The sequence below is a fragment of the Orycteropus afer genome, unplaced genomic scaffold, assembly GCF_000298275.1.
Source record: "Orycteropus afer afer isolate SDZICR_OR568_19922 unplaced genomic scaffold, OryAfe1.0 scaffold00034, whole genome shotgun sequence".
Taxonomy (NCBI): Eukaryota; Metazoa; Chordata; class Mammalia; order Tubulidentata; family Orycteropodidae; genus Orycteropus; species Orycteropus afer.
The window spans coordinates 17069911-17091185 of NW_006921621.1; the positions used below are offsets into that span (position 1 = coordinate 17069911).

The following is a 21275-nucleotide window of genomic DNA, read 5'->3' on the forward strand; positions in this document are numbered from 1 at the left end:
AACAAACACATACTATCCCTATTAGGATTGTAGGGTTCTATCTTACAGAGTAGAGGGGCTGCTTTTCTAGCTCGTTGGGAGAGCACAAATATATATTTTTTTTTAAAGGCCTTTTTGTTTTATCAATACAGTGACTAACACTGGGCATCTTATGGTAGAAGTCCAACAAAGAATGGTTCTTCCTTAAATGGTAGCTCCGTTCATCTGGAAGTTTTTGCACAAATTATCAGGAAGCAGTGTAAAAACAATCCCCCATGTATGAACCTCAAGACTCTATGGCAGTTCACTGTGGAATATCTAAGGGGAAAAATGCAAAAGAGAAGACTCAAAAGACTGTCCTAGTTCCCCAGGCCCTTTCCCTGGCAGGTGTTGACTACAGTGGTGTTCCATGCCTGGAAAGGAGGTGATGAGACCCAGTCTAGGCCTGTTTATAGCGTTTCTTTTACCTTAAGGTTTCCACTGAGCTCATGAGACTTCACCAAAGGGTATTTAGATAGCTCACCATTCAAAGCACACTTGATAATTGAGTCCCTCAGCCTACTTACCTAATTAGATGAGGTTTTTATCTTTAAGGTAAAACTTCCTACGTCCATTTAGTTTTTTACTGGGTAAGTATGCATCTCCCAGGTGGTTCGGATTCTTTTAAAATTCAGCACTAAAGCTGAAAAGCGCCTTCTGAATATGACTGTGAGTTTAGTTTATATCTTACATGGTTAAATTAACCATTCTCTTGGTCTAGGGCTTTGACTTTAACCACTGTGTACTTACTTGTTCAACCCACACATGGTTCTCAATACATCACTGCTACTATAGCATTGAGGCAAGGGTCTTTTTTTGTGGCCTCTTTCCATACTTCTGCTGGCATATTTCCACTTAAAAAATAAGTAGCTAATGTAAAAAGACTTTTCTAGTATCATGGGTAAACTAGCCAGGGCTGAAAGATGATATAAAATTGACTTGCGTTGGTGAGAATGTTAAAGTGTTGGCGATGGTGAATGTCAGCCCTTTCATGTAAAGAATCAGTGATTTATCAAATTTTTAAAAACTACACATTTGGTACCTGTATCTGCTAATTTCTTGGCAATTTAAATGAAACCTTACCCAACTGTTGGGTTTAAAAAAACAACTTAAAACATTAAATTTTCAGTGAAATTTGAGTTATGCGTTCTGAAAGCTGCCATGTCTTAATTCTTGATGGATCCTAATTTTCAAATTTGCAATTTTTATCAAATAGAACCGTTTAAAATTATGAACAGTTCTGGCAGCAAACTTTAAGGATGTGACTTTCATTCCTATAAAGAACAGGAGGTGCTGGTATTTCTTGTCTTAGCAGTGGTCTGTCTGATGGGGTTTAGAATACATGCTATGGCTGAAAAGTTTTAATCACCGTTTAGGGTAGGGAGGGAAGATGGTTTCAAACCCAAGCCTTGTTCTCATGTATATGACCTTTCTTCATTATACCTAGTAAGTTATGAAACTTTGCAGAACATCTGTGGTTCCAGTGTAGACTCTAAAGGGTCTTGGCCTCATGTAAACCTAACCACAGGCCTGAATTTACACGAGCTTCTTCCACCCATGAGACACAATATGATTAACACAATAGTTTTGGTTGTTTGTTTCCAAAAAAAACTGTATTTAAAAATGTGACTCTCAAACAGCTTTCTTAATGAGATTTAAGCTGGGAAGGTCAAGAAAAGAACTGATTGTCCTGTTTACCTTTAGTGAACAGCTTGCTAGAGACATCTGTCAGCTGTAACAAAAACTCCTATTAGGCCACTGTGGTGCATTTATACTGACTCTCCTTTCCAATTCATGTCATGTCCTTCAATCACATCCTACTTCCATAGGAGACTTGGCACATACAAGCAGTATTTTTTAAAAAATGCCATGGGGTTTTAGAACCACGGACATACTCAAATTTATATCCATTTCTGAAGAGGGCAGAGAAGCTGGCATTTTGAACCAAACAGTTCTATTCATCCCCCCACCTCATGCCAGTTCCTTATATATTCCACTTCCAAAGAACCCAAAGCCCCTGGACAGTGGCACTACCATCCATGTTAGGGTCAGAAAACATCTGTTCCTTGTGAAGGAAGCACCTTCCTCAAACAGAAGTCACTTTAGTGCCCAATGCCCAGGCTTACTTAAATCTTGCCTCCATCTGCACACTACTGCCCTCTTCCTGCCACCAAATCCCACTCTTACAGCAACAATGACTCCCCGGTGCCTGGAAAACCCACCCAATGCACTAAAATGCTATGCAACACCAAAAGGCTTCTTCCTCCAGTACTGCTCATCAATGGAAATTCCTCAAGAATAAGCTTCATCCTATGTTAACATCAATGTATGGTGGTTATAGTTTCCCTTTATTTTTTTCTTTGAAAATGAAGCAAGCCACCTCCATGGCAATCCATGTTTGGGGGCTTGTTCCTGTCTCTTGAGTGTGAAATATAAATCATGTTTTTATGATTTTTGTAAATCTTGACTTTTTACACCTTGTTTTTGTAAGCAGAAGTTTCTTATTAAAAGAATAAAATGGTTGTCTTTGTGTGCATTCTTTATTTCAAGTACTTTTAAAATATGACGAATTTACTGTTCAGGACAAGAGCAGAGCTCACCCCCTGCAGAAACCTGGAAGCTATGTACACAACTTAACAGTGGGCAACACCTTAGCTGAAGCCTGACTGCTGACCAGAGAACACAGTTCTGAGTGGATCCAATGAAGAAAAGGAAACCAAGCAGAAAAGGGAAGGTGCCCATCCAAATCAAACTTCAGTTGCCATCAGGGCAAATCCCGTGGTGGTCACAGAAATGGAGGCTGTTTTTGCAAGGTTCAAGTACAGCACAGGGGTTCCATGTGTCTGCAATCAGATGACAGTGGGAGGCATTAGCAATGTAAAAGCACTGAGGGAAATTGAAGAGAGACCTAAATTCCTTGCAACATCTGGATCAACTTGGAATAGCCAAAGGATTTGCATCAAGCCTCTCCCCTATATTTCATGAACAGTTGATAAAAAATTATTGCTGCTTATGGCCGCTAGGACTCCTAAGACAAGAGCAGTGGTTAAATGCTTACCTACTGGGCTACACCCCCGGCTGAGGTGCCATTAGGTCAATATCACTCAAGTTCCTGGCCAGCCAAACTCCTGCAGCAAAAAGTCCCAAATTGAGGATCAAGTTCCTGAAAAAGGAATATAGCCCATTAATCTATAGTCACTCTATCACTTGTCTTTGGTGTACAAAAGATAAAGGTTTTCCATCACCACCCTGGGAAAACCACCTTCCTGAGGCAAAAACACTACTGTGGAATTGTGGGACGCAGCGGTGGGGGTGGAGAGGACGGTTTGATCGCCATACGGCAGGCTGCTCAAGACCTACATGGCCATTCCATTTCTGTGCCTACACAAAGGCCAACTGATAAGCACTGGTCTGGAGCAGAAAAGCCTGTTACGTCTTCACTTCCCCGGCCGGCCTGGTCATGGTGAAATTCTCTGGAACTTGCCCAGTCAAGGACCTCAACAAAGTGCTGCCTGAGCCACAAAGAGGCCACAATGTAAATGCTGACAATGTACAAAGTCCGGGGACGCCAGGCCGAGGGAAGAAAGGGATGTACAGGAACTTAGGGTCAGTGGGACCAAACGCCCCCCCCCCCCCCCCCCCCCCCCCCCCCCCCCCCGCCACGACCTCGGTTACCTCCGGAAATCATTCCTATCAGTTGCGAAGCGGTAGACGCCCCGAAGCCAATCTCCCACGTTGTCTGGGATTTCGGGAGTTTCATTGGCCGAGCCCGCAACTTTCACGCCAACCCCACTGGAAGCCATAGTGGCACCTTCGCGTTCTGCACCCTTCTGGCAGGACACACGGTATTGGCGCCTGTGAATTATGCAACTTCCGGCCCAACACTTCCGCCAGCTACTTCCCTGCAGAGGGCGCTGCCCCCCAGGCCTGGGCCCGGGAGACAGTGTTCCGGGGCTGCGCGTGCAAAAGCTCTGCAAGGGGAGGAGCGCGGCCCAGCTATATCATCCCCAGCTTGTTCCACCTCCCTCTCGCTCCAGCTGGTCACCATCACACGTGGTCTCCGAGGAATGAATTTATTGGCTCAAGAAGAGGATGCTGGGGGAAGAGGCAGTCCCGGCCTGTGGGCAGATGAGGTTCCGGGTTTCCATCAAAAGCCATAGAACGCACGGGGGTAAGGAGAGTACTCCTAGTCAGTCACCTCACCGCCTCTCCCAAGCGCGCTCCGGATTGCGTCTAGGATTTTTATTGGGGGAGGAGAGCTTCGATCTCCCGCTTTACACGCCTCCCCACACACACTCTGGCTTGCACCATTAGCAAATAATGCACGGCTTTCCGGAGGCGTCGCTGTCCCCAGCTTGGAGGCTGCCAGGGATCTTTCCTGGCCGCGGAAGGCGCTGGCCTAAGAAAAAGTCGTCGGGTTCGGAGTCAGAAGAGGAGGAGCAGGTGGGGCAGGGGGTGTCCTCCTTGGGATCAGAGGGCGTCTCCGGGTAGCCTTGCGTCCACCCGGAGCTCGGGTCCCCAGCTCGGCACGCTTCCTCAAGGCTGGGTCCAAGACACCGCCTCTGAGTGTTCGGGCAGGAGTTGGCGGCAGCTGCGAAAAGGCCTGCTTGGGAGTTGGCCACGGCGTTCAGTGAGGCGCGGTCCCCTCCTTCATTGCGGTCGAGCTTCATCCCCTCTGTTTCGGGCCAGGTCAGAAGCGCCGGGCTGAGAGTTCCGAGTGCTCCCGCCAGGACGCTCCACTGCAGCCAGCAACCGGCTGGGCTCAGCCTCCCGCCCCGCCCCCGGGTCAGGCGCGCCGCCGCCGCGGCCACGAGTTCCCTCCAGAACTCCCCACCCCTCTCCGCCTCCGCCCACCATAGGGCGGCCGCGTGCCCCGCCGGGGAGAAAGTCCTACACTGCAGCCCAGACCTTGGCGCTGGGTGGGTTCTGGAGACCCTAGGAGCGCTCTGGCCAGGGACGCGCGGTGAGAGCTGCGGGCCCCGAGGCTCGGGTCTGGGGGGTGCGGTGGGAGGCCTGGGGCGCTGCTGGAGGGACAGGTCGGCGTGGGACCAGGACGAAGTTCCCCACCTGGGAAAACCCCCTCCTCAGCCCAGCCCAAGCTGCCGCCCCCTCCCCTTTTGATCTGTACCTTCTCCCTTAGCGAGAGGCGCCTTTCCCTCCAGCGCCCGGGTCGGGTTCGAGTCCGCATCAGAGTAGCGGTTCTCGAAGCAGCTGGAGCAACAGGGGCCACCCCCCGGCAGGGCATAACGTCCCCCACCCAAGGGTCCGGCGCAGTCCAGGCAACAGAAGTGGTTCTCGTGCCAGCGCCGCCCCTCTGCCTCGGTGCAGCGCCGGGAGAAGATCAGCTGGGAGAGGAAGAGGGGAACGGTTCATTCATTCGTCATTTATTCATCCAATAACTACGCCTTACACCCAGTTAAAACACGTCTAAAGAGATTGCCATTTTATTTCCCCAAACACTCTGGGATGCAAGGAAGGCTGATTGGTTTAGCCAGATTCCAGCAGCTAGCAAGTGGCACAGCCACCTGGACTTCCAACCCTGGGCTCTCTGCTGCCTCTTATACTGAACGCTAAGGGAGCTCCTAGCTCTGATAGCCTAGTGCCTAAGGCATTTGACTGTGAACCAGAAGGCTGGAGGTTCAAACCCACCAGCCACTCCTCGGAAGGAAGACTGGGCAATCTACTTCCGTAGTGATACTGCCTCGGAAACCCAAGGAGGGGTCGCTATGAGTCGGTCCCACTCCCCTCACTGAACACCAGCATTTGCACATGAGCTGGACAGAATCTCTGCTCCAGAGAAATTCTCTGAGTCCATGAAAATTCGGGGGACTCTGCTTGAGGTGGGGGAGGGTGCAAGTAAAGGCAGCAGGTTCCACTTCCCCAGAGCTCAAGCCAAAGCATAAGGAACACAGCGGTGCAAGGCTGGTTGCTAGTTCTCCCTACCCCACTCTGAGGTACTGGGAGAGGCTTCAGCCGAGGAGGGTGTCCCCTTACATTCTGCCAGGCTGAACCTTGGAGGCTGTACCTGGTCGCAAGCCGGGCAGCGTGGCCGCAGCAGCTCAGCGTGATGACGACCGCAGTAGAGATGCCCATCGTGGTAGAAGTAGATGAGGTTTATCAGGGCCTGGCCACAGGCCTGACAGGCAAAGCAGGGCCGGTGCCAGCAGCGTCACTCCCCAGCGTGGGCTGCAAACACCCCATACTCTCCAGGCTTCAGGCGCTGCCTGCACTGCCAGGCAGGGACGCTGGGTGAGTCAGATCCGTGTCATCTGCTCATCTTCCCGGCTGCCTGCCTCAGCCTTGCCTCTGTCCCAGTCCCAGTCCCAACTTAATTTTCTCCCCTACTGCAGACTCCAGCAAGAACCTCCAAACTTGGTTTCCTTTTTCCCTAAACTTAGCTTTCTTCCCCAACCGAGTCCCAGTGCCCTTTCTGGCGAAGTGAGAGAGCAAGGAATGAAGGAAAGGAAATGTGCGTGGGGCAGAGAGACTAAGTACCTTCTCACAGGTGCGTCCTTCCAGCTTCGGAGGCAGCAGGCGGGCCACTCCCTGTCCCAGGGCCTCCCGACTCCGCTGGGCACAGAAGAGCCGCAGCTCTGCTAGCTCCTCCTCCCCAAGGGCCAGGCAGTAGCGCTCCTGCAAAAACAGGCCTCAGCCATCACTGGGAAAGCCCCATAGGCAGGACTGAGGTTTGACTGGAAGGATGTAGACCTCAGGGAGGTACAGGAGACATAGAAGGGCATTGAGAAGGAGAGCAAAAGGGGGAATAGAGCTCATGGAAGTCCATCTGAGTGTCACCTCCCCCAGGAATAGTTATCCTTCAGATAGTGACAGCCCCACAGCACTTAGTCCTATCACCTTATATTTAGGTCTTTGCTTTCAGTGAGCCAGAGTTCATTATCACTTCCTGTTCTGATATTTTTTCCAATTATTTCATACACTTCCACCAAGTGAATTGTAAGTCGTTAGGCTGGGCACATGTAGGGGTTCAATAAATATTTAACAATCACACTCTACATTTGTACATGCCATTATTGGTTTCCAAAGTCGTTCATGTCCATGTCTTCATTTGATCTTCAACTAAGCGTGGTGGTGGCAGAACAGATGCTATTTCACCCATCATGTAGATGTGGAAACAGCCTGGGGAGGGGCGTGACTCCCTCCAGTTAGTGGCAAAGTGGGCTTATATCCATGTCTCCTGACTTCTAGACCAAGGTTCTTTCCACAGTAAGTTAAAAGAGGGAGAGAGAAGGAAGATGGGAAGAGGGAGACCCACATCACTGTCCTGTGGAGGGAGCTGTTGCAGGAGGAGCCGAAGTTCAGGCCAGCTAGGAGCTGTGCTGGTGTCCCGATGAGGGGGCCCCAAGCTCAGAACCGCAGGACCCTGAGGAGACATGGCGGAAGGTGAGGAGTGAAGCTAGTTTCCCTTTCTTCCTCTTCTTTCCTCCCTTCCTCATTGCCATCTATTCTCCAATTTAGAACAATTTCCAAGTCCTCCCTCCCTCCCTTTGGAGGATCCTCCTTCAAGATAGCTGAGAGCAAGGATAGCTGGCCTACTCCCACAGTTGTGGTCTGATTTGAGAGAGATTGGGAAGGCCCCACACCCCTACAACAGCTTCTCTTCTTATGCCTGAAACTACCCTCTTCCTCTCTGGATCTGCTTTTACAACACAGAGCCCCTAGGAGGGTGCATTTCTGTGAATTAAGTCTGAAAATCTCATGTCTTGTGGGGACTGCATAGATAAGGATTCCTGAAAAGAGAAAAGGGCCACAAGAGGTTGGGCACAAAGAACCACCTCCCAGTTGATGGAAAGGGGAGGTCCAAGGGATAGAGAATCTGTGGGTCTCAGAGGAAAAGGTGGGGCTTTTACTACCTGAGCAGAGATGTCCTCTGGGTCTTTCTCTGGCAGGTGGTCTGAGTCACTGTCTGAGTTGGCTGGTGGGTCTGGCTCCCTGAGGATGGGGCTTTCCCCTTTGTGGGGCCAGTCTGAGTTCAGCACTGACATTGTTGGCAAAATCTGTGCAATGACAATTGCATTGTCCCGTTTACTGGGCCCTTAAAATGTGCCAGGTAGTGCTAAGTGCTTTACAGGCATTACCATCTCATTCAGTCCTCCCACAACCAGGTGAATTAGGTGGGATTGTCCCATTTACAGATGGCCAAACCAAAGCACAGTGAACACAGCTTATCAGTGGCAGAACCAGGTCTTTGAGACCAGGCCTTTCTGCCGTAGAGTTTCTGAAGCTCAAATTTTGGTGTCTCCCAAGATTCAGTTGGAGGACAAGAGGCCCACAGTTAAGGAGAGGGCATTTTGCCTTTCAGGTGAACTCTTGGGGTTGGCTGGCCCTTTCCTCCCCACTTCCCCAGCCTTAACTCCCACCATTCCTCATCTTGCACTCACCACTCCAGTGAGTCTGTTTCCTCGCTGCTCCCTACATGGGCCCCACTTTTCCTGCTGTAGGCTTGGGCCTACTTAAAGAACCACCTCACCAGGAAACCTTCCTCATTGTCATTGTCATCGTTGTATCTGGTCCATACTCTCTCCTTTCCCTGAGCTTCAGGAGTAAGTTCAATTGGTTCCCCCAAGATCTAGCACCTAATATTACCCTCTTTTACCTGTGTTTCTCTGAGCTCCTTGTCTGTATAAACTCAAGGGCAGAAGAAAATCTTGTGCTTCTGTCTTCAATCTATAAAAATTTCATTGGGTAATTCTAAGCACATTTCTTCTGTTCTCCTCTGGGCTAAGCCCTGATAGACCCACAGAATCTGCAAGGGGTGGGGGAGTAGACTACTGAGGTAAAGAAGAGACAGGTAATGAAACCAGGCAGAATGGGGAGCTCTGGGCAGATAAACAGTACCCTGGAATTTAAAAAATAATAACTTTTCTGTAACATTTACTTTGGACCAGGGACTATTCTAGTATTTCCCATAATACAACCTTACAACAATTCTTTGAGGTTTTAGTTAAACTAACTGAGGTTAATTAACTTGCCCAAGGGCCACAATAGAAGATAGAGGAAAGCTTTTGAGAAGGCTGCCTCTGAGAGCTAGGATGGGTTCTAACAGGCCAGTCACAAGAAGGGCCATCACCAAATCCCTGGCCTCTATAAATTCCAGCTTTGGGTTGGGGCCAGCGTTTGGACCATGACAGCTATAGTGCTTGGCAGCCCTGAGTCCTCATTAGCTCCCTTTTAGATGTCCTGTGCCACCCCTCCCTCCTTCTGTCTCCACACCCACCTGCTTCCTTCCTGTTCAGTCCCTCCAGTAGGTTTCCTGTGGAAGGGGACTGGGATGGGCTGTTGTCATTCAGGGACAGGAGTAGCCATTTCCCCTAGCAGCACTCTGCTGCTCTAGGCAGCAAGCGGCCCTTACCAGCCTAGTGAGTGGCGGGAGGGAGAGGCATCCGGAGTCCCAGAAAGTCACTTGCGCCCTCTTCCAGATTAGATCTCGTTTGCATGAAATTGTCTCACACATAAACAATGCCCTGAAATCTGTCCTCTTCCTCTCACCCTTCTATTCCCCCACCTCCCAAGGGCAACCTGACTCTACCACCGCCTAACACTTGAATCCTCTTTACTAACTTGCCATATCCCTACTTCCACAATTCCCCTCTCCCCTATAAGAGACAGGGCTCTACTCCCTCCTCCGTCCCTGCGCCAGTGTAACCTGGCTAAGGAGCTCGACCTCCCCAATCCACCCCAGTGCAGGAGGGCAGAACCCTAAAAACCAAGGGCACTAGGGTAGAGAACAGGAATGTTCCTCCGGGCAGTGGGAGGGAGGAGAGGGGAATATCCGGCCTCAACAAGTATCCTCCCCTACTCTCTCGACATATCCCCGAAGTTTTTCTTGAATTTCGAGTGGCTCAATCCGGGGCGGTGGACTCAGTGTGGTGCCCGCGTCTGCTGGGGTTCCCTGTATGGCAGCTGAGAGTTTAGAGGAGGGGGCAGGGACTATGCTGGCGTCTCACCTTCATCGCGCGCCGGTGTCTGGGTGGTTCTCGGCAGACCCCGCCGTTTGTTCCTTCACCCAGTCTCCACCCGAGGCCTCAGCGCCCGCCCCGGTAGCACGGTTCTTCCTCCCCAGCGGCCCGGGCGGTCCCGGCCCGCCCACCCCTCCAGAGTTAGAAGACAGGGGCAGTTCGGGGAGGGGCCTGGAGTTGCAAACAGGAGGGAAAGCGTTTGCGGGGTCTCGGGTGGGAAGAGTACAGGCTCCGCGGCCCCGCGCTATGGGCTTAGTGCCGGGGCCAGGCCCCCGCGGGCGCGGAGCAGACACCCCGAAACGTGTTTATATTGGGTTTTCGACCATTCACTGAATGGAAATGCCTTCCTGCGGACTCTAGACTGTAACCAGGTCCCCCAGACACGCCTTCTGGTATCCTAGCCCCGCCCCTTTCCTGAAGTTCCCCGCCCCCCAAACTGTTGTTCCCACTGGGCCTCTTCTCTTTTCCTGGGACGGTCCTCCCGGTCCTTTCTCCTTTTGTCCCTGCAGTTCACTCCCCTCTCTTTTGTTTTTCTCCCCTGCCCCACAAATTCAATCCCTTTCTCGCTCCCGGGAGAACACCTCTTACTCCAGTCTGCCCCTTTGCGCTCCGCCCCTTTCCCCAGGCTCCGCCCCTCTCCTGCCAGGCTCCAGCTGCTGGCCGGGAGCGCCCTCTGGCGTCTGCGCATGCTCCCTGTTCCTGACTGCAAAGTCCTCCAAAGGGACTTTCTAGGCTGCTTGCCTGTCGCCCCCACTTGGGTCCGCCCGCCCGCAGCGTCTCGTTGGTGCTGCCGGGTGACCTCCGACCCCGCGGCTGCGGGGCGGGGCGGGGCTGGGAAGCCTTAGCTCCGGGCGGGCGGCGGCTGCTGCAACGGGACCCGGGAGCGGGGCCCGGCGCCGCCCGGGCCGTGGGGCGATGTGAGTCGGGGCGCCGAGGGGCGGGGAAGAGGCGACTCCGCTGAGACCGCGCCGCGCCGCAGTCTCCGCTCCCACCGTAGGAAGCCCTGGGCGGGTGGGCGGCGGAGCCCCAGGGCTGGGGGCGGGGATCCAGGGTGTAATGCGCGGCCCCACCTTCCCCATTCCTTTGCGTTGTCTAGAAATTCCCCTGACTACCCTACAACCTAAGTCTTCCTCTCACTGCCCAGAAAATCACTGCAGCCCCCGGCCCCCGGCACACCTGCTCTCCATCGCACCTCTTGGAACCCCTCAGAATCCTCTCACTCCTTCTGCGCATTCCCCCGATATGCCCACAGGCCCACCATTCTCTGCTGGATGCCCCCAAGTGTTTTCACCACCCGGAAATTCCTCTGATCCTTCTTACCCCCAATTCTTACACCATGCACATATCCAAAAATCTTGCCCACGTTCCCCCAAAACCCTGCATACATCCTGAGTCTCCCTCACCCTCTTTAACTCCTGCGCTTAATCCACACTTGTCCCAGACCAGAGCCCACCCCCCCCCATCCCATTTGATGTAATCCTTCTCGTTGGGGCTGAAGATGTGTCCGGATATCCTAGAGATGAGGGACAGAAAAGGCACCCTGGAGTTAGTCCTTGGTTTCACCCCCATACACACTGTTGGTGGCTTAAACCCCAATAAATTTCCCAACCACCTGCCTTTAGACTATGTGCACTTTGCTCAGCCCGCTTCCTCCTTCCGTAGAAGAAACCATACCAAGAAGGTGGGGGGCCCTTTTCCTGGGAAATTGTCCAACAGTGCCTGGTGGAAGGGGCCCTGAGAGCTGATACTGTTTGGTCAGAGCAGGTGGGTAGGATTTCAAGGGTTTCCAGGGTCCAGCTTGTCAACATGTCTGCCTGGGACTCAGATGCCCTGAAATTTTGGTTTATTGTTACCATTATATTAAAATTTCCACCCCTTCTGGTGGCGCAGTGCCTAAGGCATTGACTGCTAACCAGAAGGCTGGCAGTTCAAACCCATCAGCTACTCCAGGGAAGGAAGACAGAGCAATCTACTTCCATAAAGATTTACCGCCTGGGAAATCCAGTGAGGGTCGCTATGAGTCAATTGACTCGACGGCGGTGGGTTTTTTTTTTTTTTTTTCCTTTCCCTCTTCTTCAGCCCTTGAGAAACAGGAAGTCTACCATGCTCCCAAATACAAGATTGAAGGAGCTTGTCCTGAAAGGAAAATGGCACTTTTACTGACACTTATCCTATTCACTTAACTTCAGAAGTTACCTAAGGCTAGAAGCTTCATGGTTTACAGGTGTTTCATATATCAAAACTAAGGCCTTGAAGTAAGAGGGGTGCATGTTGGGGATTGACTTGACAGTCTCTTGGGATACTTAGTAGCAACAACACAGACTAGAGTAATGGTTTCCTGAATCTTAAACCAGGACTTTTTCCAACACATCTGTCATTTTGAGAAAGCTCTTTTAAAGTCAGAGTTCTCTGCAAAGATTGAATGGTGTTTTGGGTATTGGTTTTAACAGGATTCAAAGGGCGGCTAGAGGTAACCTAAAAGGTCTTGGGCTGGGTCAGACTTCAAACTCACTGATGCTAGTCTCAGGGCCCCTGGAGCTTAGAGGGTGGTCCCCTTGACCTTGACCTCTTGCTCTTCAGTGGTATGTGTATCCCACTGTTAACTTTATTAACAGGGGTGAAGATGGAAGGGTTCCACTAACCTGTGGTGTCTGTCTCCTATACTAGGTGAGCCCTAGGTGTGTCCCAGAGGGATCCAGGTCACTTCTCGGCAGACTGCTTGCCATGACGCCCCACCAAGGACAGGGAGAATAAAGTGGGGGTCCTTCCCCATGCCCCTCCCATGGGCAGCTTCTCAATGGCCTGGATGAGGTAAGAGCTGTGTATAGAAGCTAGTTTTCTGGAATTTCCCACGTTAGGAGAAATGGAAGGTATGGCTCATTCAAGGAGTTCTAGAAGGATCACCAACTCAGACTCACTTCTTGGATCTGGTTGCAACCCCTTAAGTTCTGGTTGGTGTCAGTCTATATGTTTGCTTCTTCCCTTAGGTCACTCCAGGCTGGATAGGACCGCTCAGTCCTTGGCACAGGCTTGACTGTTGTCATATAATCCAAGTACCATAATCCTAGGAGGAAAAAACAAATAGTAAGGCCTCTGGTCTCCCCTTCAGACAAAAGGGAGCAAACCCAGTATTTTTCTTTTTAATAAGGCATACCCAGTCAGTTCCAAAAATCATGCTCTGTTTTAAATGTTCAATCTTAGTTAGGACTGTGTCTTTGTGACCATAATGTAGTGGTCATTCAAACAGAATCTCAGAAAGATAAATTTGAGGTAGATGTTGGGAAGGTGATGAGGGAGGAGAAGAGTGAACTTGCATGGTGTGTAATGGGTGGAGTTAAAAAGGAGATAAGTACAAGTATAAGGTCTGAGTTCCAGGTTATAGTATCTTTGCTGAATCTGGGTGGGAGCCCCAGGCTGGCACCTAACTCCTGATACAAATCACTTCTTCTGGATCCTTACTTTGATCCATGCCTTTCCTGCTGCTCAGGTTTCCCTTCCCTGTCGCTGTTGTTATTGTTAGCTGCCATCAAGTCAGCCCCGCTAACTCATGGAAACTCCCTGCACAATTGAGCTCTGCTCATTCCTGCACCATCCCCATGGTCACTTGCCAATCAGACTATTGTGATCCATAGGGTGTTCATGGGCTGATTTTTCAAAGTAGATCACCAGGCCTTTTTTCCTAATCTGTTACAGTCTGAAAATGCGGCTGAAACCTGTTTAGCATCATAGCAACATGCAAGCCTCCATGGGTCAAATCCTACATACTTCTCAAAGTCCAAATCAAACGTGACCTCTGAGAAGCTCTCTTTGTCCTTCCCTCGATGCTAATCCTTAATACATTCTAACCTGAATTTATATTTATCCAATGTGTGTCTGGCCCTGAATTCAGGGAGTGAATTCCTTGGGAAAATGACTGTGTCGTAACAGCCCCTTGGACAGAGCAGATGATCACAGTGAGGTGGTTCTGTTGGAATTCCCCAGAGCAGACTTTTTGGAGTGGTCCTTGATGACATGCCTGAACCTTATGTTTTTCCTTAGGGTAGGCTGGCTTTTCTGACACCATGGGGAGCTGCTGCAGCTGCCTGAACAGAGATAGCATCCCAGACAACCACCCCACCAAGTTCAAGGTACCCACAGCTCTCTCTTCGTCCATGTGTTCCATTTGGCCTCCTGGGCATAGACCATGCAGTTGAGTTGCGTCAGCTTCTTTAGAGGAGGTGAAGTGGCATGCTTACATTGTAAGCTCATTCATGACTTTCTGAGTCTGGGCCTCTGAGATGGCCTGAAGAATAGAGGCCCAGGCCACCATTATTTTGCAGCTCTTGGTACTACCAAGAATGAAGAAATGCTGTAGTATGGTAACAAAATGTGGTTCTACGTGTTCATTCCTATCAGTGTATCTCTGTAATGTAAACCAATTAAACCAGCTGCCTTTGAGTTGACTCTACCTCATGGTGATCCCATGTGTGTCAGAGTAAAACTGTGTTCCATGACTTTACAGTGGCTGATTTTTTGAAAGTAGATTGCCAGACTTTTCCTCTGAAATGCCTCTGGATGGACTCTAACCTCTAACCTTTCAGTTAGCAGCCAAGCGCGTTAACCATCTCACCTCCCAGGGACTCCTCTGTAACTTTACCTATAACTTTTTGGGAGAAGACAACAAAGGTCTAAATTTGTTAGTATATGTAAAGCGTGAATGGTAGGAGTTATGGCTGGGGAGGTGGGGAGAAAGTGGTCCACCGTGCCAGAGGCTCACCAAAAATGTAACACACCCTTTCGTTGCACTGCGGATCTCCACTTTCTTCCATACTGATCTTGGGAAACCCCAGAGTTTGAGCTTCAGAAGGTCTGGAGCAGAAAGGCCTGGCCTCAAGACCTGACTCTTGTCTTTCCTAGGGTCCATTTGTGAGTTAATATATGGAAAGTACTTACACTAAGGTTTGGCATATGTTAAATATTGTATATGTGTTTGCTGTTTGCTTTGGGAAGTTAAGGCCAAGTGCAATAGACTTCTGCATCCCTCTCCCCCATACACCTCTTACCTTTCAGTAGGGGGAGCCCCTTCTTCACACCATGGCATGTCAAGGCAGAGGTTTTCTTGCCTGCCAGAAGAGGGCGCCTTCAGCGAGAACATGCAGTGGGAAGGTCTTTATCTCTGCTCTGACTTGGGCTTGATAACGCCTAAGGTCTTAAGATTTTGAATTTATAGCTGAACCCTTTTCTCTATTGGAGTCTGGTCCTTGGGTACTAAGCCTTGGACCATCTGAGGTCATCTAACTATTGGACCTTGAAGGTCATTTAATTATTCCTCCCCTTACTGCTCAAATGAGGAAAACTGAGGCCCAGTGAGAAGGGATTTGCCCAGGGAACTGCAGTTGGTTGTTGGCACTGCGTTGCACATTCCCTAGTAATCACGTGGCCTTCAGTAGAGTCTGTGGCATGGCCAGGTGAGACTCGTAGTCCCCCAGCTCCAGCCCTCCATGCATTAATAACCCTGACTCTAACTCGTTAGACTCAGCCATTGACCCACTGTCCCCTTAGGTGACGAATGTGGATGACGAAGGGGTGGAACTGGGCTCTGGGGTCATGGAGCTGACACAGAGCGAGCTGGTGCTGCACCTGCATCGGCGTGAGGCTGTCCGCTGGCCCTACCTCTGCCTGCGCCGCTATGGCTATGACTCTAACCTCTTCTCCTTTGAGAGTGGCCGCCGGTGTCAGACGGGCCAGGGTGAGTACCACCGGCTGCCCTACCCTCGGATAGGGGCTTGTGTACCTGGAGTAGGTACTGGGGCTGGAAGACACAGCTCAGCAGACTGTGGTGAAGTCTATTATGGAATTGGAGAAAGGGCCTTAACATCAAACCCAGCCCTTGGACTTGGCAGCTGTTGCCCAAGAGGAGAGGGGTCTTGATCAAAGGTACACAGCATGTCAATTGCAGATCTAAGTGGATTCCCAGGCCACTGCTTTTACTCTTCAGTCACTGCAGCTCTCGCCTGGGTCCCTTTGCACTTGGTGTTTATTGCACAGCTTGTGGGAAAGGGCCAGTGCTCCCAGGCAGGCTCCTGCCAGGCAAAAGCAAGGGACTCCTCCTCCCTCTCTTACTCCAGTTTCAAGTGTCCCTTTTGCCCTCTAAATAGAAGTCAGACACCCTGGGCCCTGTGAATAATGAAAAGTCTGGTAGAAGGCTCTGATTGCTGTGGGGCTGAGTGGCTAGGAGATGAGAGATTTGAGGAGGCAGAACTCTTAGGTCTCTTCTATACAGATTAACCCTCACGAGGTTAATCTTTGTCTTCTTTCACCTGTGGGCAGTGGGGTGTGAAGTATCCTCTCCCTCCTTTCTCTCTCTCTACAGCCAGAAGTCAGGGAGTGGTAGGGTTGTTCAATGAGGTCAAGGCTAGAGCCAGCCATGGCTTTTTAAGGGGTGGCACGGTCTGGGCTGCTTCTAGGCTCTAGAGATAAGCTCTGCCAAAGGAATCCTGCATGGGGTTGTGTTAAGTGCAGTTTGGGACTGGATATGCAGAGGTGGAATGAGCCAGCTTTTGTGACGAGGCTGCCAACAAAACAGAGTCTCTGGGGGGTGTGGATGCTGGTGGACCCTCCCCCTCCATGCATCTTATCCCTTGGAGCTTATGAGACAGAGGTAATTCATGCTGGGTGAGCAGGGGGAGGAAGAAGGCTTCCCTGCTCCTGGTGCTGTTGGAGCCACACTTGGAATCCCAGAGAGGCTGCCCTAGACCCCACCACCAACCAAAGCCAGTTGCCGTGGAGTCAGTTCTGACTCATGGAGACCCCATGTGTGTCAGGGTAGAACGGTGCTCCATAGGGTTTTCACTGGCTGAGGTTTTTGGGAAGTAGATCACCAGGCCTTTTTTCTGGTAATCTCAAAACTCCACCCTTTGGGTTAACAGACAAGTGCATTACTGTTTGTACCATCCAGGGACTGCAGGTCCCAACACAGGCTCTCTGAACACTCCAGGCTTTCCCAGCTTTTCCTAGCCCTTGACATGTCTTGCTGGGATTGCCTTTTTCCTTCCCGTGTATTTTTTCACATCCTGTTCCTGCTTCTAGCTTGGTTGTATTTCTCTTTGTTGTGGACAGGTGCACATGCATACCACAAGTATCCACCTCCACTACCAGCTCCCACTGTTGCAGGGGAGCATGCAGAATCCCATGCTGGCCCAACACCCCAAGAGCATCTTGGGCTCTCCTGAGTCACCGGTACCCAGTCCTACTGTCACCAGGGACTTTGAGGAGCTACGTCAGAGTGAGGGGCTCTAGGGGTGGCTGCATTGAGGAGCCACACGGTTGCCTTGCCACATTGTCCTTTTGCTAGTCTGCCCACCCTTTCTTCCTCTCTGTACTACAGTTGAAGCTCCAAGAGGTCAAGGACTGGGCTAAGCATTAGGGCCCTGGGTGGAGCTCACTTTTTTGCATGCAGGGCTAGGGGGCTGAGGAAGATGGAGGCAGCTTGTGGGGCTGGAATGGTCACTCAGCTAGTTCTGCCCTTTTCTGTTTGCCTTTTTTCTTCTCTTCCCCTCACCCTTCCACAGACACATTCATGTTAAAATGATTTAGCCTCAGAGGGAATATAGCTGAGTATTGGTTCTGAAGACAATGGCAATGGATAATGCAGGTGAGGGGCAGGGCCCTTGGGCTCGGCTCCCCCAGTAGCCCTGGAACTCTGAGGTGTAACTGGGAGGAGTGCTCATGAGGAGGAGAGACTGGAGTTCAGAGACATTTCCTGCGTTTGTGCATCTGTTGAGTTCCTTGGGTCCAGGCCTTCTGGACACAGGATGAGAGGGGTCTCACTTCCTCCTCTCATTTTTCAGGGATATTTGCATTCAAGTGTTCCCGGGCCGAGGAAATCTTCAACCTCCTTCAGGATCTGATGCAGTGCAACAGCATCAATGTGATGGAAGAGCCTGTCATCATCACCCGCAACAGCCACCCTGCAGATCTTGACCTCCCTCGGGCCCCCCAGCCTCCCAACAGTGAGTAGACCCCCACCCTTGGCACCTCAGTACACACGCACATGTACACACTCAGGAAGCACAAGTCTCAGGGGTGTGAGAGTCCAGTGGGCAGGCAAGGCGATGGGGGGTGAGCAGACCCTTTAGGACAGTTGTCCATCATTAGAACCACTGTTGAAGCCGGTAACTCCCGGGCTAGGCTGTTCAGGTGACTCAAGCTGTGAAGGCCTGGACCTTATATCGATGGATGGTTGGGAGTAGACAGGAAGATAGGTTTCCATGGAAACAGCAGTCTGGAGCATCTTTGCTTCCTTCCTTTGGTCTGATGGGTCATACCCACATACCTTTATGGCTGCTGGTGTACATTTCACTGGCCATGACCATCTTCTGGAGAGGTTCACATAGTATCTGTGTATTCGTTGCTTAGCCTCTGCTCTGAGTTCTGTACTCTGGGGGCTGGCCGGTGGGGGACAGAAGAACTAGAAAACATAGTCCATGCTTCTGAGGAGCTTCTTTGGAGCCCACTGGCAGAGCTAGAAATGAGGCAAAAGGGCAGTCCTGTGAACAACCGGTATGCATCAGATGTCTCAGATAAAGACGTAATAGAGAAGATGGTATTCATGCCAAGCTTTAAGGGGAAGAACATGGTTTGAAGAGCAGAGAGAAGGTGAAGGATAATGGAGGGCTGCCAGTCCATCACCCACCTTGAAGGCCTCTGATTGGAGGAGTCCCAGGATGCCACACACATGGTTGCAAGTGGCTGTCAGGTACCTTAAGTGCACCTCACCTGGGCTTGCCTTCTCTGTGCTCAGCTCTAGGCTACACCGTCTCCAGCTTTTCCAATGGCTTCCCTGGCTGTCCAGGTGAGGGCCTGCGGTTCTCAGCTCCGCGGCGCCCCTCAACAGGCAGCCTGCGACATCCCTCGCTTGGGGAAGAGTCCACCCATGCCCTAATTGCCCCAGATGAGCAGGTAAGCAAGCAGCTGCCCTGCCCTGTCCCGCTGGGCTGGGTGAAGGTGGGGCTCAGGAAATATGGCTGCCTTCCTTGTAAGGGTCATGGGGAAGGGGAGAATGTTGATAGGGTCCATTCCTGTCCCGAGAAAGGGAGGTGGCTTCCTGGAAGGATTGGAGGACCAGGAGCAGCAGAAAACTAGCTGTCCTTCGCTGTCCTTCGCTGTCTTCTGTTCTCTCATCAGTCTCTTCTGTTCTCCCCCCTCCCTGCCCTTGCATCATCTTGTTTCATCTGGACTTTTCGCCAGTCCCACACCTATGTCAACACACCCGCCAGTGATGATGACCACCGCAGGAGTCGGCACTGCCTGCAGCCCCTGCCTGAGGGGCAGGTACCCTTACCCTCACAGGCCCGGGGCCCAGACCAGCGGGACCCACAAGTCTTCTTACAGCCAGGCCAGGTGAAGTTCGTGTTGGGCCCAACCCCTTCTCGGCGGCATGTGACAAAATGCCAGGGCCTCTGCCCCGGCCTGCATGACCCTCCCCACCACAACAACAACGAGGGCCCTACCGAATGCCCTGCCCAGCCCAAATGCACCTATGAGAATATCAACGGGGGGCTGTGGCGGGGGGCCGGCTGGAGACTGAGCCCAGAAGAGCCGGGCTGGAATGCCCTTGCCCACCGCCGAGCCGCCCTGCTGCACTATGAGAACCTGCCCTCCCTGCCCCCCGTGTGGGAGAGCCAAGCCCAGCAGCTGGGGCAGGAGGCTGGGGATGATGGAGACTCAAGGGATGGGCTCACACCCTCCTCCAATGGCTTCCCTGATTGTGAGGAGGACGAGACCCCACTGCAGAAGCCCACCAGCACCCGGGCCACCACCCGCAGCCACGGCAGCTTCCCTGTGCCACTGACCCGCCGCCGCGGGTCCCCACGAGTCTTCAACTTCGATTTTCGCCGGCCAGGCCCTGAGCCCCCAAGGCAGCTCAACTACATCCAGGTGGAGCTGAAGGGCTGGGGTGGTGACCACCCCAAGGGGCCCCAGAACCCCTCGGTCCCCCACACCCCCGTGTCTACCACACACCCTGCCCGCAGCTCAGACTCCTATGCCGTGATTGACCTCAAAAAGACTGTGGCCATGTCTAACCTGCAGAGGGCTCTGCCCCGAGACGATGGCACCTCCAGGAAAACCCGGCACAACAGCACCGACCTGCCTCTGTAGGGACAGCCCAGTCCTCACCACCCTCCGCTCCGCCTCGTCCCACCTCCGCCTCACGCTCCTGTCTTCTGAACCACCCCCCAGGGTTCAGGGTTGCTTTGCAGAAGAGCATTGAGGTGGGACAGATGCTTCCCTGTGCTGGTTGGAGTCCCCAAAGATATCAGCCATTAAGTCTCCTGGTCTCCAAGTTGGGGAGAGAAGAGGGTAGCCAGGCGAGGAGGGAGCCAAGACGAAAACTGTGAAAAGGTTCCCACAGTTGCATTTAGCACCTTCCCCTTAATGTCCACTCTCCTACTATGTCTTGTCTTGTCTGTCTGTCTGTCTGTCTGTCTGTGTGTTTTTGTTGGTTTTTTTTTTTTTTGGTTGAAATATTGAAACATTTTGTACCTGTTGATTTTATTTATCAGTTTATTTTTCTATTTATTGTTTTAAATGTAATTTAACATATTTATTATTAATATTATAATTATTTTTAAATTCTGGCTCAGCGGATGATGTCGTCTTCTTATGTCTGGCAGGGCTCTATGGTAGGAGCAGGGAAGGCCCAACAGATGTTGGGGTCATTCTGGGATTTGAGGTGGTTCTGGCTTTTGTGACAGCTCTGTGTCCATTGCTTTTTCTCCTCCAGGAGGCCCTGGCCCAAAGCTTAAAGTTACCAGGGATGGATGCTTTATGGAAATAAAGTGACAAATAGGACAGCTGGAGTCCTAGATGCAGAAAAGGGACCTGTAAGAAAAGTCACTCTAATGAAATAAAACCCTGATTCTCTGAGGTGGGCAGTGGGGGCAGTAGGAGTGGTCCACAAGATCATCCTTGCTGGAATCCATCACTAATTCTCCTCTCTGCCACCTGGTGGGCCTGTGGGGAACTGCTCTTCTTTAACTCTGGCCCAAAGGTGAATCCTGGATTCCGCATTGGGGTCCCCAGCACAGCTAGGTCAAAGCTAGATCCTTTAAACAGGACTTTATTAAAAGCCCCAGGATAGAAGAGGAAAGAGCATACAATGTAAGGTATAGCTAGGTGATCTGGCTTGCAAAATGTGACTTCACCAGAGAACTAACCCCCAAGCCTCCATTCGTGGAGTGCCTCCTCTACTGCAACGGGGAGGGCCTCGCAGGGCCACATGGCAGGACATGTTGGGGG

The 21275-nt window shown here is 51.5% G+C and overlaps 3 protein-coding genes across 3 annotated transcripts; 1 reads left to right on the top strand and 2 right to left on the bottom strand.

The window, feature by feature from the left end:
• Positions 1–3084: 3084 nt before the first annotated feature.
• Positions 3085–3821, bottom strand: TOMM6 (translocase of outer mitochondrial membrane 6). The gene is made up of 2 exons (XM_007936261.1): positions 3694–3821; positions 3085–3181 (listed from the first exon to the last, which is right to left on the bottom strand). The coding sequence occupies exons 1-2, from the start codon at positions 3819–3821 to the stop codon at positions 3085–3087; spliced, it is 225 nt and encodes a 74-aa protein (XP_007934452.1).
• Positions 3822–4328: 507 nt separating this feature from the next.
• PRICKLE4 (prickle planar cell polarity protein 4) lies at positions 4329–9291 on the bottom strand. Its single transcript, XM_007936317.1, is given in 7 exon segments — positions 4329–4693; positions 5147–5363; positions 6044–6247; positions 6514–6651; positions 7292–7399; positions 7890–8033; positions 9254–9291. Coding segments are annotated over 6 exon segments (1164 nt in total). The 5' UTR covers positions 8022–8033; positions 9254–9291.
• Positions 9292–14056: 4765 nt separating this feature from the next.
• Positions 14057–20135, top strand: FRS3 (fibroblast growth factor receptor substrate 3). The gene is made up of 5 exons (XM_007936262.2): positions 14057–14122; positions 15537–15723; positions 17825–17986; positions 18778–18935; positions 19224–20135. Exons 1-5 carry the CDS (start codon positions 14057–14059, stop codon positions 20133–20135), a joined length of 1485 nt encoding a protein of 494 aa, XP_007934453.1.
• The last annotated feature ends 1140 nt before the right edge of the window (positions 20136–21275 follow it).

What these genes read in the sequence shown, in the direction of transcription:
- TOMM6 (XM_007936261.1), bottom strand. Translation starts at nt 3,821, where the DNA reads ATGGCTTCCAGTGGGGTTGGCGTGAAAGTTGCGGGCTCGGCCAATGAA. An exon ending in GATAGGAATGATTTCCGGAG is followed by an intron (nt 3,182 to 3,693) that starts GTAACCGAGGTC and finishes TTCCTTTTTCAG; the next exon opens with GAACTTGATCCTCAATTTGG.
- FRS3 (XM_007936262.2), top strand. Translation starts at nt 14,057, where the DNA reads ATGGGGAGCTGCTGCAGCTGCCTGAACAGAGATAGCATCCCAGACAAC. An exon ending in ACCACCCCACCAAGTTCAAG is followed by an intron (nt 14,123 to 15,536) that starts GTACCCACAGCT and finishes CTGTCCCCTTAG; the next exon opens with GTGACGAATGTGGATGACGA. An exon ending in TAATTGCCCCAGATGAGCAG is followed by an intron (nt 18,936 to 19,223) that starts GTAAGCAAGCAG and finishes ACTTTTCGCCAG; the next exon opens with TCCCACACCTATGTCAACAC.